Here is a 14,187-nt window from a genome sequence, read left to right as displayed (position 1 = left end):
GAGAGAGAAAGAGGAGAGAGAGAGAGAGAGAGAGAAAGAGGGAGAGAGAGAGAGAGAGAGAGAGACAGAGAGAGAGAGAGAGAGAGAGAGAGAGAGAGAGAGAGAGAGAGAGAGAGAGAGAGAGAGAGGGAGAGAGGGGAGGGATATACTCTAAGCTCTCATGTTCCACCTATAGAGAGCGGCCTGTTTCATTAAAAAACAACCTCTACCTGTGTGTACTGAAGGGGAGCAGGGACGTCTCCATGACAAACCATTACCCTCCTTAGTACTTATCCCCCCACCCCATCCCCAAATGGCTCTGTGTGGCTCCTTTATATAGAACCCCAGGTATATAACCAGAGGTACGAAAGGAGCTCCCACGTACCTGCTCCGCCGTCTGCCGTAGTGTAATGTGAAGCTTTGCGTCCTTCCTCAGAGCGGCTAAGCATGCGGTGTTCAGGCTAGTGGACGCATCTTAATGCTGTTACAGTGTAGTGGTGAGACAGAGAGAGAGAGAGAGACAGAGAGAGATGGGGGGGGGGAAATAGGGTGCAACGTAGGGAGTAAAGCGAGGTGAAAACGATCCCCCAATTACGCATGACGGTTGTTATCGGAGTAGGAAACGGACTCGGCGATGTCAGGGCGTCTGGGCGGCCATGTTGCCTCAATAATGCTTTTCAGAGGGACCCTTCTATCGCTGGTCTCCACATACAGACGCCGTGATGCATAGAGCGGGAGGGAAGGAGGGATGGAGAGAAAGATATAGAAATGGGAGAGGGGACAAAGAGGACGAAGGGATGCAGGGAAGAGAGAGTTCCAGAAGGATCGTTTTCTGCAGGCTAGAAATGGCAGGCATCAGTGTGCCCAAATGTGCGTTTGTCATTATGTTGACGTGGAAATATCGTCGAGACATGATCGAATCTTTCCCGATCGACACTCGACGCGGAGTGATTATCGATAACCCTCCAGCGAACACAAACATGGTCGTCAACCAGGAACACGAGGAATGTGTTTCCACGTCGTCTCGTTGCCTTTTTCCAGCCGTCCAATGTTCTGCATGGCTGGATATGGCAGTCCCAAGGAATCCTTTCTGCACCGATGGCCCTCGGTGAGCGCCATGTCCCTCCGGAGCCTTGTCGGGCTGTGGCTGGGGAATTTGACGTCCGCGAGAATCCTCCGGAGAAACCCGTCGTGTTCTGGAGCGTTCGACGGCTTCCAGGCGTTAATCGAGTTCAGCCGCAAGGCTGTACACGGCGATCCTACCCTCTCTTCCTTAACTCGCGGGTTTTATGTTACATTGAACAGTGTAGATGAGATCACAGTGCAACAGTGTCGTAGAGCAACTCTGTGCCCTGTGATCTTTGGCTCTCGCATCTGTTTGAAATGGCCGTGGTGCACACATGGTGGGCGCTACATAGAGATTGAATATATCCATGCTCCTTGAGGTGTTTGTTTCCTTTCGATCATCCGCAATAAGACCTGCTGATGTGTCTGTCTGTGAACAACGGATGTGTACCGTATGGGAGCCGACCTGCGGCTGTCTGTGTGCCTGTGCGCGCGGCGCCATGGTTTATGTAACCTCCTGGAACCAGACCTCTGAAGATGAACCCATTGGAGTGTGCGCTCAGAGGCGCGCGGGCTCCTCGAGAACTGCCCCTCTGACTGAGGTAGCAGTGTCCCAGGGAGGAACGGCGCTGTGGGGGCCGTAGACACACGGGATCGGACCCAAGCTAGGATTCGGAAGCGAAGGCCAGAGAACTTGGCGCCCTGCTCTAAGTTCCGCGAGCCGCATAGAAAGAAAACGGTGCCACGTCGGTGCGTGCCAATTAGCCTGGGGGCTGTCGTTGTGGAGCGCTGATTAAAGGGCCGTATCGCTCAATACAGAGATGGCGCTTGTAATCCAGAAGGCTCAGTTACTAATAACCATGAAACGAGGCACCTAACCCAGCCGGTTGATTTACAGGCCCGTGCATTCGTAGGGAGTAAATACGTCGCCCTAGATTCCTGTGGAACAAGAGTTGGAATATACTCCCAGTGTATGCTGGGACATGTTTACGCGTGCCTACGTGTGTGAGGCTCAAACGGCAGAGTGTCCCAGATTCCAAGGGACCCGCGCGTGTGCATGTGTGTGTGATCGGGAGGTTGTGTATGGGATTGTGCGTGCGCGCGCGCGTGTGTGTGCACGCATCTCAAAGGAGGGGGAGCAGAATGAAGCAAGGTCAGATTGATCTGTAAGCACCTCTTAGTTCAGATACAGGCTATATTTACCCCTTCTTGCTTAAAGTTACACTGCGGCCCAGAACCATGCTATCGGAATGTCTGTCTCGTTCTCATCCTGCACAGGAGAGCATTTCTTGAATAGGAACACACCGCCTCAAAGTCAGATAGGTAGGAGGCGTACGGTTTAGTTTATGGCTCTGTGTGAAATATTAGAGGAGGAGGTCAGAGGTGGAGGTTAACTTCAAGTTTAAAGCTGTCGCTAACAGCAATCCCATCTCCCCCCGCTGTCGGTTATTGCTGGTCACCTGACCTTGGTGGAAGTATCGATCTGTAAGATCCTACCCACTCATTTAGTTATGCCGTCTCAAATTGGTTTACTGTAACTGTTGATGTGATTTTGGCTTCAACTTTATCTAGCGGATGTAAATGCAACCCGCAGCACCGCTGGCAGGTTGTATTTGATCAATTTAGCTAACATCTCCTTATACGCTGTCATATGTGCTAATTGCTAGGTGCAGCGCAGGCCAAATCATTATTACTCTATTTACTGAAGGAAAATGGCATTTAAAATGAAATACAGCGAAGTAAGAAATTGAGCCAGAGAATGTATTTGTATCGACTGGTGGGCATGGCGTTCACACAGTACTTTGCGTGTGCATAGGGGTAGGCTTCATAAACATGTATGCACAGCACAGCCACACGTCTGTGTGTGTCCTTGCCCACAGCCAGTAGCTGTCCCCGCATCCCTGCTAGGGTGCCTTGGACGCGGTTCCCCATGGCAACGGCGGGTATGGTGGACGGGGAGAAGCGGAGGTTCGGATCCCCCCGGTCTCACGGGCTCCGCTGCACACGCTCAGTGGCTTCCTACCTCCCGCTGAGCATTAAGAAGCGTGCAGTACATAGCAAAACAAGCCTGACAATGGACCGCATGCGATATATGCACAGGCCCCTCCCTCTAGTGTTCATTTGCTAAAGAGCTATCTAGCTAGCCGTCTTCTAATCCCTCCCATGGCGATGCAATGTGCTCCAGACCAGACAGATGTGTGAGGTCTCGCCCTTTAATGCCGACGTAATCCCGTTAAGGGAGCAAGGAGGTGAGCATGCGATACGACACCAGCCCCACACACAAGACGGGGGGGAGGGGGGTCGATGTTGTACGTACATCTCCTCGGTTGGGCCCTAACTGTACACTACTCAAGCACCAAGGAGACCCACAAGTGCCTGCTGTTACAGTGGGCTCTGTACCTCAGTGAACATGACCACCATGTCAAGAGCATTAATCGACAGATTAGTGAGTAATCGAGAGGAGCCCCCTCTATGACTGAGAGACGTTGGTAAGCTACGGATGTCATGCTGTTCGCGCTCCAGCCATGCTTCCGGATGACTCAAGTTTGTTGACTCGGCTGTTGGTGGCAGCTTGGCCGTGTAGTCGCCATGCGGTGATAAAGCCATACCAGACAACTTGTACGGCTCACAAACATTCCAATGATGTCATGACAATAGAGAGGAGAGAGAGAGAGAGAGAGAGAGAGAGAGAGAGAGAGAGAGAGAGAGAGAGAGAGAGAGAGAGAGAGAGAGAGAGAGAGAGAGAGAGGGGGAGAGAACGAGATATGGGGGAGAGAGAGAGAGAGAGAGAGAGAGAGAGAGAGAGAGAGAGAGAGAGAGAGAGAGAGAGAGAGAGAGAGAGAAGGGATGGATGGGAGAAAGTAGAGCTGAGGGCGGGAGGAAGCAGAGAAGGAGGGAGGGAGTAAAGATGGATGGAGTTACGGAGGCAGAGAAGGAGTTGAGAAGGGGCGAGAGGTGTGGAGGACAGATGAGAAGTGAGAAGGGGGGTCGACCAACCGAAGGCCTTCTTCCACATGTTTCATCTGCAGCTGGACTGACAGCTGCTGCAACCCCGGGGCTCCTTACGAGAGCATTGTGTGTGTGTGTGTGTGTGTGTGTGTGTGTGTGTGTGTGTGTGTGTGTGTGTGTGTGTGTGTGTGTGGTGGTGGGGTAACAATTGATTGTCAACAGTCTGAAATGTGCTTCTGGTTTATGCCAGAAGGTTACATACTAGTCTATACCACATCCACAGTTGGTGAGGATTTGTATTATACTGAAGCTGATGTTATCTACTGTAGACCAGTGGTTCTCAACCCTGGTCCTCAGGTACCCCCTGTCCTGCACGTTTTAGATGTTTCCCTGCTCCAACACACCTGAATCAAATGAACGGGTCGTTATCTAGTTATGCAGAAGCCTGCTAACGACCATTCATTTGAATCAGGTGTGTTGGAGCAGATATATATAGGCTACCACTGCTGTAGCCTATATATATCTATTCCTCTAAATGCTTGTGACTTTTTTAGGTCTCATGGCTTGTTAATGTGATGAAATCAGACACACCAGAAAATCATCCGACAGCTCCTAAAGAAGGACCACAGCGCTCTCTGCATCAACACATCAACAAATCAAGAGCTTCATCTGAACTGCCACGGAACCTAGGAAACTTTGCTGGAGTTCATTTGAATTCTTAGCCCAAATCTCTGGCCCTCTGCCAACAGACGCCCTGCCAACCTAATCCAGAGGGGAGACAGGGAGGGTGTGGTGGGGGGGGGTTCTCCACAGCATCTGTTAGTCCCTGAGTCATCCCCCTGTTCCACCTCACCGAAATAAGCTAGGAAGCACAGGACTGGCTGTTTTTTAAGATGGGTTTGGCTCCCCTCTCTCTCTCTCGCCGTCTGTCTCTGTCCAGCCCGCTGGTCTGAAAGGACACGGATGAGATGAGAGGAGTGCTGGAGTGGGGAGGATTCACCTGGAGGGTGGAGGGGCAAAAAAACACCAGCCGTCCATTGACCTGGGTCACTGACGCACCTCTGTTTGGAAAACCCTGGCTCGGATATTTGGCCATCTCTAAAACGGAGACCGTAACTTGAAATGGCACACCTGAAATACCTTTGAAATACTTTTAGAAGTATCTGTAGATATCATTGCCTTAGTTGTGGCAGCTGCAAAGGAGGGTTTGGGACACAGCCCTGGCTGCTCAGGTTTGAGGAAGTCTGGGAGTTCATTCTGCCAATCCCTGCTAGGGAGATGTTTCATTCGGAGATCTCACCTATCAAATTGCTCCCCCCTCCTCCCGCCCATTCATCAGGTCATCCATCACCTCAGCCGGAGGACTAGCCAATCAGAGCACTCTCATGCAGGGGAGGGGTAATGGCTATAAATCTATTGTGCAAAGTTTATCATGACCCCCGGGGTCAAGTAGCAGGAATGTGAAATGATGGATGTTGCCATGGAGATTAGAGTGTGCCATACAGCACGGGAGTGAGACCTCAGTACCTCAGGGGGGGATGGGAGGAGAGGGTGACTCGACATGACATCCAAGTCAGCAGGACTGGGGAGAGGAACCGACCAATGAAACGGCACGACACACCGGCCACGTGTAGCTACGCTACAAACCGCACATCAGTGGGGTCTGGTATAGACCGATAACAGTAGATGTGACAACAGGACTATTAACCATCCTTCATTTCAACGAGTAATGCCTCTGAACAAGTCCCTCATAGATTCATTGATGCAATGTCCTTCTAGTCACTCTGGGCGTTGGTCTCCACGACCATTTCTCCAGGTTTCCATGGAGGATGGTAATCACAGTCGACCCGTCACTAGCCAGCTAGTCGACGAGCTAAGCTGGCTTCCTCTCATTAGGAGACATGGGGCGGAGGTTACGCAATGGAATTATCCCTCCTCAAGGTCCATGTGTATCATGTGTCCCGGCGAGCCTTCTAATGTGCTGAAGTGCTGCCATTGGGCACCCCCCACCACTTCACACGCACACACACACACATGCACACACACACACACACGCACACACACCTCCCTCGCAGCTCTTACAGTACAACTCTGCTATGAATGCATACATGCTGTAAGCTACAGGGTGAAAGGAGACCTTTCCAGAGACGGGTTGGAGATCAGTATCTGCCCCAGGCAGAGACTAGTGTGGTTGCTCTCCCAAGGGCGTGTGATAGGGGGTGGCGTGGTTCGAAATGAGGGGCGACTGGTGGGCCCTGAAACGCTCTTTACTAAGACAGTAGGACTATCATTTTTTATATCAACATTGGCATTTTTATAATTGGTCATGTCTGTAGGGCTTGACATATTTGCAGCTTGACGAGTGAAATTTTTATTTAAAATGCTTAAATTCCAAACATAAGATTTCCTAACATGAAAAGAAAAATAGACAGATAGAATATTCCAGAATATTTTGGGAGGGGGTGGATTCCGCAAAGTTCATAGGTCACTTCGAACCCTGCTTGGGAGCATAAAACTGGCTGTACTAAGGGCATAGTGTTGATAGTTGGACAATGCACATTGTAGACCGAGGTGCTAGGGGGCGTTTGTTTAGGTCATACATTTCCTAGCAAAGGGCATGTGTTAGTAAAGCCGAAGAGATCATTGAGGCAGGTGAACAAACTCGTCGTCCGTGCGAGCCGCGTCGCAGCAGTGTCCTTGCTCTGGGATTGGCTGCCGTGTGTGTGTGTTACGATAGGCTGTTCAGGGGGCTGTGGCTGTGCCTCTCATGGCTGTCCCCCTGCAGCGAGGGACCGTATCGACTGGCGATGGATCATCGGGTTAGAGCTGATTCATCGGCTGGCTCTCTGACAGAGAGCTGATCACCGGGATGAGTTTCGCACACGCACGCACGCATCCCCGCACGCACCCTTACACATACTGTAAACAGACCTACGGCACGCAGACACGCGCGCATTCACACGCGCACAGACATGCGGTACACACGTACACAAAAAAACACACACGCACGCACACACACACAAACTCTGGCTCCCATTGGTCATCCTCTCCGTTTCTCGTCCCATGTCTGGGACCAGTTTGCTCCCCCTGCTATCTATGTCTCCCTCCATCTGTCGCGTGGCCGTCCTCCTTCCTCTCTGCACGCCTGCCCGAGTGCCTCGCCCACAGTTTTATTCCGACATTATGCAAATCAGCTGCGATTGACTTGGACGGTAAACATGCAATTACTTTTTTACCTCTCATTTATAATCAAATCTATCAAGCCAGGAGCTACAATAACCCTATATAGAGAACAAAAGGCAAGCTAATGGGTCCACCCCCCCTCTCGCCCTGACTTCCATTAGAGAGAGAGGGAAACACAGAGAGAGAGAGAGAGAGAGAGAGAGAGAGAGAGAGAGAGAGAGAGAGAGATAATGGAGAAAAGGGTGAGGAGGAAAGGGGGAAGCGCAACCCTTCGTTCTGCTCGCATTTCTTCTCTTCCACCCACAGTTTAAAATTGAATCAGGGATGAAGTATTTATATGAGTGCAGTCAGGGAACTTCCAGTTCGGTGCCTCGACACAGCAGAGAGAAAGGGCGAGAGAGGGAGGGAAAGAGGGAGGGAGAGAGAGATAGAGTGTGTGTGTGGTGGGGGTTTAACATACCATTATATCGGGATTGTGGCACAGTCGGTTGCTCTCTTTTCCTTCTGTGTTTATACGCTACAGGCGGAATAACACACTCCCAGAACGGACCGCTCTCTGAGACAGAATAGAGAGGATAAGAGAGGGGTGGTGTGTGTGTGTGTGGGGAGGGAAGGGGGGGTGGCTTGGCTATGAAAAGGCAGATAGCCACCGGAGGAGGCCTGTCCGTCCTGTCCATCTGCCCAGCCCTGGTGCTCCACGCTGGGCCGTGCTCTGAAGGAGGACTGGCGTGGTAGTATTAGCAACACGTCACTTTCAAACACCTGGCACGAAGCCATAGCTTTGTTTTGTCAGTTGGTTGATAGTCAGCACCCTGCTTAGTGGCTACGGGACTATTATAGAGGACTGTCTGTGGTCTAGATATTGTTTACAAACATGGGGCTTGTCATTGCTCGTTGGCTGCAGTTTCCTGTGAACAGTACCTTTTGGGCCTCTTGGGTACTTGTGTAATATATGTGTGTTTCGGCGCCGCACGTACGTCCGTGTGCTAGGCTCAGTGTGTGTCTGTCGAAGAGAACATGAGCTTCCCAGAGGTAGGGCCGTGTGAGGTCGTTGGTCGACTGGTTAAGATGCGTGCGTGCGCCACACCATACCCAATTGTTATGTTCTGTGTGTTGTGTCACGTTCTGCCTCATTAACTCACAGAGAGCGCTTCCTAAGTGGCGAGCGCTCTCCCCTCCCCACACACACACGCACGCACCCCACCCTCGCCGCTTCCGATAATGACTTTGACGTGGTCCGGTGAGCCCCAGTGCAAATGTCCACCATGACACCTGCCCCTGCTGCGCATGCTCAGGAAAAAAAAAAACGTTTTTGGAATGGAGGAGTTCTGCGCACCGTAGGAAATTTCAATCGAACACGTTCACACGGCGGGATTAGAGAAGGGAGATTGGGATCCGGGGGTTGTGGGTTGTGGCGTGGGCTTGGCCGGCCTGTACGGTCCCGGGGATTGCAGTATTCATGTGCCCTTCACAAAGGTCAACTGCTCCTCTTTCATGTGATGCTCTCATTTATACCCTTCCCCTACTAATTCTGCTCCTCTCGCTCTCTCTTTCTCTCTCCCTCTCTCTCCTTCTCTCGGTTTTCTTCCTCGGCGTATGTCTCACTTCCCCCTCTGCTTGGGGGTGTATTCGTCAGTGTTGGTGTGCTTGTGGCAGAGCCCATGATACGCTATGACTAACTCTGGGCCTCGCCCTCCGCCTGGTCTCCCTCGGTCCTCCTCCTCAGCTGGGTGCTAGGCGCCGGGCAGCCAGGGCCAGTGCCCCTGCCCCTGGCCTTTACTGGGGGGGGGGGAGGGGGGCACTCACAGTAGCCGTCCAAGCCGCTCAGGGGTGAGCGACAGAGGACAGACGTGAGTCACAGACTCCCCCGCGGCCGCACAGGGCGGGACCGAACCGGGGGTTGAGTTGCAGCAGCTGATGGATGGCTATCATCTGACATGTATGGATTCTCGGGGGTAAACTGTGTGCATAGACACAAATACGCACACGCGCGCGCACGCGGCGCACACAACCTTTGTTTCGGTGTTCCCGTATATGGGGCTTGCGATGATGGAATCCTGGTGCCTGACTCAGCTGTTTGGGGGGGAGGGGGTGACGGGGGGGGAGGGGGGTGACAGAGTGACAGAGGGACAGTGCTGGCTCGGCACCAGGAGCCTCTGGAGGAGGAGCAAGGTGACACACACACACACACATGCACACACACACACACACACACCACACACTGATAAGGACAAACAATGCCGCAGGCTGTTCCTCTCCACACCTGTCCACTCTGGTACACACACACACAAACACACATACGCACACTTATCCTTGAAGTAGCCACCAGCTGGCGCGTAGGACAGCAACCTAGGCTCTCCACTCTGGGCCAAAGTGGTCGTTGTGACCCATGGCCATCTTCTCGTCTGAGTCCGTTTAATTGAAGCTTTGTTCGAGAACAGTACCTCTGTCTACACTTGTATATATTCTATAATATATATTCTTACATTCCTATATTATATCCAATATATTGTGAACCAAACAGACCCTGGGGATATGTGCCAACATGGCTGGCTGATATCACACCACATCACAGCGAACGACTGGTTTAGCCACGGGCCCCAGAAAGGAGCGTCTACAAACTAGGTCTCTCTTTAACTACAGGGCGTATGTGAAGCCAAACATGATCTTCAAGACACACTGACCATTGTATTTGTGCATCTGCTCAATCAGTTGGTTGAACACAGTGTTAGAGGAAAAGGTTATCATAGGGATGCTGTCTATCGACATGTCTGGCTGCTATCTCGACCAGCCCCTGTGTAATCATTTTAGTAGAGCACAGGCCTAGGGAATGGGGTTGCTGGGTTGTCTACGTGCCATCCCATAATACATGACACAGCACTACTGTTGCCGTGCCCCAGCCTCATTGGTCACGGGTTTGTTTTGATTCCGTCGTATACACTGTACATTTGCAAAAAGGGCTTGGCAGGAATGGAGGCTGGATGACCAGACAGCATGGTGTTGAGTGTGTGTGTGTGTGTGTGTGTGTGTGTGTGTCGGCGTGATCTCCACTCTCCATATCTCACGCGCCCCGGGGAAACTTGGGGCGTTTTAGCCACTAATGAGTTGAGGTCAGAACCTTGTTTAGTATTCCTCCCCGTTTGGATTCCTCACTCGCTCTCGCTCTCACGTTTGATGGAAAACAGCCACGGCCCCCGGGGGGGGGATCGACACAGAATGTGTTAACCCCTGGTGCACCTCCAGCCTCGGGGATGACCCTGACCTCCCCCCCCCCCCCCCCCCCCCCCGATGGATGGCTCCTCTCGGGCTCGACGGCCCACCTCGGCTGGAGCAGAATGCTGAATCAGAGCTATCGGACAGCTCTGCATCGTGTCAGCTGACCCGCTGAGGGCTAATAGCTCCATTGTGATTCGCGATTGAGGGATGAGCCATGTTTGCCGGGCGAGCGAGGGCTGACACAGCGTTACTGCGCGGCTGTCGTTCCCGGCGCCAAACGGTTTGCCGACTTCTTCCGAGGGAGTCGGGGGGGGGGGGGGGGCGGCTGCCCGTCCTCTGCCCCACCTTGCGCCCGCCTCGTCCTCTGCGTGCGTCCCCCGCCCCCCTCCGCACCCTCCGCCCCCTCTGCCCCCTCCGCCCCGCCCCCCTCCCTCCCAGCGGGCCTCTGAGCCGTAAGACGACACCCACTGAGTGATTAGTGACGACCTGCTGTCACAAACACAGACAGACATGGTTGGATATGACACACACCCGCACACACACACACATTTGCACACACACCCCCCCCCCTACACACATGCACGCTCGCACGTGCACACACGTGCGGCCGTGTTTCCTGGAGCCATCTTGCCTCTTGCCGTGATTTATAACCAAAGGTTTCAAAGCCATCGGTCCTACTGAGATTCAAGATTCACTTTGCTCAGGACTCATGATGCTCTTCTAGTGTCTCCCACCCTCTGGTTCCCAGCTCCTCGTTAATATGCCGTGCTGCCTCACTGCACCGCACAACAGGCTGGCCAGCTCAAGGCCCGGCTCTCCTCCTCCTCTCCTCCTCTCCTCCTCCTCTCCTCGTCCTCCCCTCCTCCTCTCCTCCTCCTCCCCTCCTCCTCCTCTCCTCCTCCTCTCCTCCTCTCCTCCTCCTCTCCTCCTCTCCTCCTACTCTCCTCCTCCTCTCTTCCTCCTCCTCCTCTTCTCCTCCTCCTCTCCTCCTCCTCTCCTCCTCTCCTCCTCCTCTCCTCGTCCTCCCCTCCTCCTCTCCTCCTCCTCCCCTCCTCCTCCTCTCCTCCTCTCCTCCTCCTCTCCTCCTCCTCTCCTCCTACTCTCCTCCTCCTCTCTTCCTCCTCCTCCTCTCCTCCTCCTCCTCTCCTCCTCCTCTCCTCCTCTCCTCCTCTCCTCCTACTCTCCTCCTCCTCTCTTCCTCCTCCTCCTCTCCTCCTCCTCCTCTCCTCCTCCTCTCCTCCTCCTCTCCTCCTCTCCTCCTACTCTCCTCCTCCTCTCTTCCTCCTCCTCCTCTCCTCCTCCTCCTCTCCTCCTCCCCTCCTCCTCTCCCCTCCTCCTCACGCCCTGCTCCGGCCCCCATACATCACTCCTCCCTGCTATCCCCTCTTCCACCCCATTTGTGAAGGCGCTAACAAGGCTATTCCTCATCCTGCGCCCTGCTGCAAGGGCGGGGCAGCAAAGGCTTCTGGGATATGATGACGGGGGGGGGGGGGGGGTAGAGATGACAAGGCTCCAAATACACAGTGTGTGTGAGCACGGGGTGGATATCTACGCGGGGGGGTCGTGTTTTCAGCCGACTGCGTAGTGTACTGTTCGTTTCTGCTCGTGTGTGTGTGCGTGTGTGCGTGCGTGCGTGCGGAGAGAGATGTACGCATGTGTGTTCGGTGTCAGTATACCCCCGCTGGCAGGAACATATGTCATGTACCCATGCCTGATGGGCTCTGAGACAGCGTCGTCTTTGCATGCGCTGACTTTGTAACAAGTCTGCATGTGCGTGCACGCTCCGCACGTGTCTCCGTGTGTGTGTGTGTGTGTGTGTGTGTGCGTTCGTCCACCCGCGTTCGTCAACGTGTGTATCGCCGTTACCGCGGAGTGCGGTTGTGCTCGCGTAACCTCCCAGTGAGTGTGTGTCCGTGCGGTTACTCGGGTGATATCGGCGCGCGTTCATCCGGCGCGCGCGTCCCTGTCAGTTTTAGAGCACTTGGCAGTCCGGACTTGTGTCAGGGACGATTGGCCGGTCAGTCAGTCAATGTCAGCACGGGAGCGGGACTGCGCCGTCTCTCTCACTCTCTCCCCCTAGCCCCTGTCCCCGGCGTGGACGCAAGCCACCCTGACATTCAGCACCCAGCCGTGACCTCACCCACCAGGCCACGCCGCAGACCTCTCTCCGACCAGAGGCCCTGTTTACCTCCGTACGCTCCCGTTTTCGAGGTAACCGCGGTGACTCACCCACCTCCAGCTCTAAATCGGATCTGGCTCCGAGCCGGGACTCCCCGCAGAACTGAGATGACAGAGGATGTTGTCTGACTTCCTCGTTCGCGCGGAGCAGCCTTTGCCGGGAGGGCTAAAACCCCCGAACAGTTCCCGTGGCGTCGTCTAATATTTGTATTCCCTTTCTGTCTGTTTAAATTGACATTCTGAAGACTGGCGTGGGGCCGAAGCAAGGTGTCGTGTGACTCGGGAGAGGCAGGTGTCGAAAAGATCAAGAGCGTGTGTGTGTGTGTGTTTGCGTGTGTGTAGGTGTGCAGTGTGTGTGTAGGTGTGCAGTGTGTGTGTAGGTGTGCAGTGTGTGTGTGTGTTTGCGTGTGTGTAGGTGTGCAGTGTGTGTGTAGGTGTGCAGTGTGTGTGTAGGTGTGCAGTGTGTGTGTAGGTGTGCAGTGTGTGTGTGTGTGTGTGTTTGCGTGCGTGTAGGTGTGCAGTGTGTGGCACACACCTGAGGAGATGTCGGAGCGAGAGGGAATGATGTTGCCATGACTATTTAATTGATGCCTGTGTGTCAAGAAAGGTGCACCTTCTGGCCCTCCCTGCAGACCTAACTACCAGTAAACAGGTGACGGTTGTTCTCAGTCAAAATCCCCCTCATGATATACACAGAATGGATATTGTCAAATGTATTGCACTCAACACAACATTGATTAGATTGATTCAATGATAGATCATCGCAATTGAAAGATGGATTCTGTACCTTTTTGACCTTCACGGGTAGCCCAGGTGCCAAATTAGTTGTCAATGTCACTCTATCTCTGTCTTTCTGTAGTTTTGTCACTGGACCTTAGATTTGACAGCAGGCCTCTATCTCCTTCAGAATACATATCTCCTCCTGCTCTTCCTGCTTCTCATCTCTCTCTCTCTCTCTCCTCTCTCTCTCTCTCTCTCTCTCTCTCTCTCTCTCTCTCTCTCTCTCTCTCTCTGTCCTTATCACCCCACCCTCTTTCACATCCTCCAGCCCACCTTCCCGTTCCCACCACCTCTCCCCCTCCCTTCCCTCTCCTCCCTGTGTCCTTCCCCCTCTCCCCTCCCTTTCTCCTCTCCTCTCCTCTCCGCCCCCACCCCCCCTCCCCCCTCTGTCACAGTGATGGTGTATTGCTCCGGTGGGATTCAGTGGAGTCATGGAGCGCAGGAGCGTGTGCAGGACCTGCACACGCTCCTCTCCTCTCCCTCCCTCCCTCCCCCTCCCTCCCTCCCTCCCTCCCTCCCTCCCTCCGTCCTCTTCCTACCTACCCCCCTCCCACCCTCCTCTCCCCCCTCCCTACCCCCCTCCCACCCTCCTCTCCCCCCCTCCCTCCCTCCCACACGGGCCATGCAGACAGAGAGGCACAGTACAACATCGGCGATGGAGCCGCGTCGGACGACCATATCCCAAACACGACGACGCGTCAAACCGTACTGCAGTAAAAAAAAGAAACACAAAAATAAATGGACATCGCTATTTCATTTGTTGCGTCCCGCGTGCCATTCACTTCGAATTCCAGGTCACACCGGGTTAGTATTTTAGTGTAGGCATTTAGGATATGC

At 53.6% G+C, this 14,187-nt stretch overlaps 1 protein-coding gene across 1 annotated transcript in view; it reads left to right on the top strand.

Annotated features, from left to right (window-relative positions):
- Nucleotides 1-1,036: 1,036 nt before the first annotated feature.
- LOC134015711 (ankyrin-1-like) overlaps nt 1,037-14,187 on the top strand; it is a gene marked incomplete at its 3' end in the record, with an annotated part of 30,112 nt that continues 16,961 nt past the window's right edge. Inside the window, 1 exon segment of the mRNA XM_062455268.1 lies at nt 1,037-1,225. Within this exon segment, the coding sequence (XP_062311252.1) occupies nt 1,037-1,225 (189 nt within the window).

The sequence above is a fragment of the Osmerus eperlanus genome, unplaced genomic scaffold, assembly GCF_963692335.1.
Source record: "Osmerus eperlanus unplaced genomic scaffold, fOsmEpe2.1 SCAFFOLD_301, whole genome shotgun sequence".
Lineage (NCBI taxonomy): Eukaryota > Metazoa > Chordata > Actinopteri > Osmeriformes > Osmeridae > Osmerus > Osmerus eperlanus.
The sequence above is the reverse complement of the archived record's forward strand: the minus strand, read 5'-3'. Positions and strand labels throughout refer to the sequence as shown.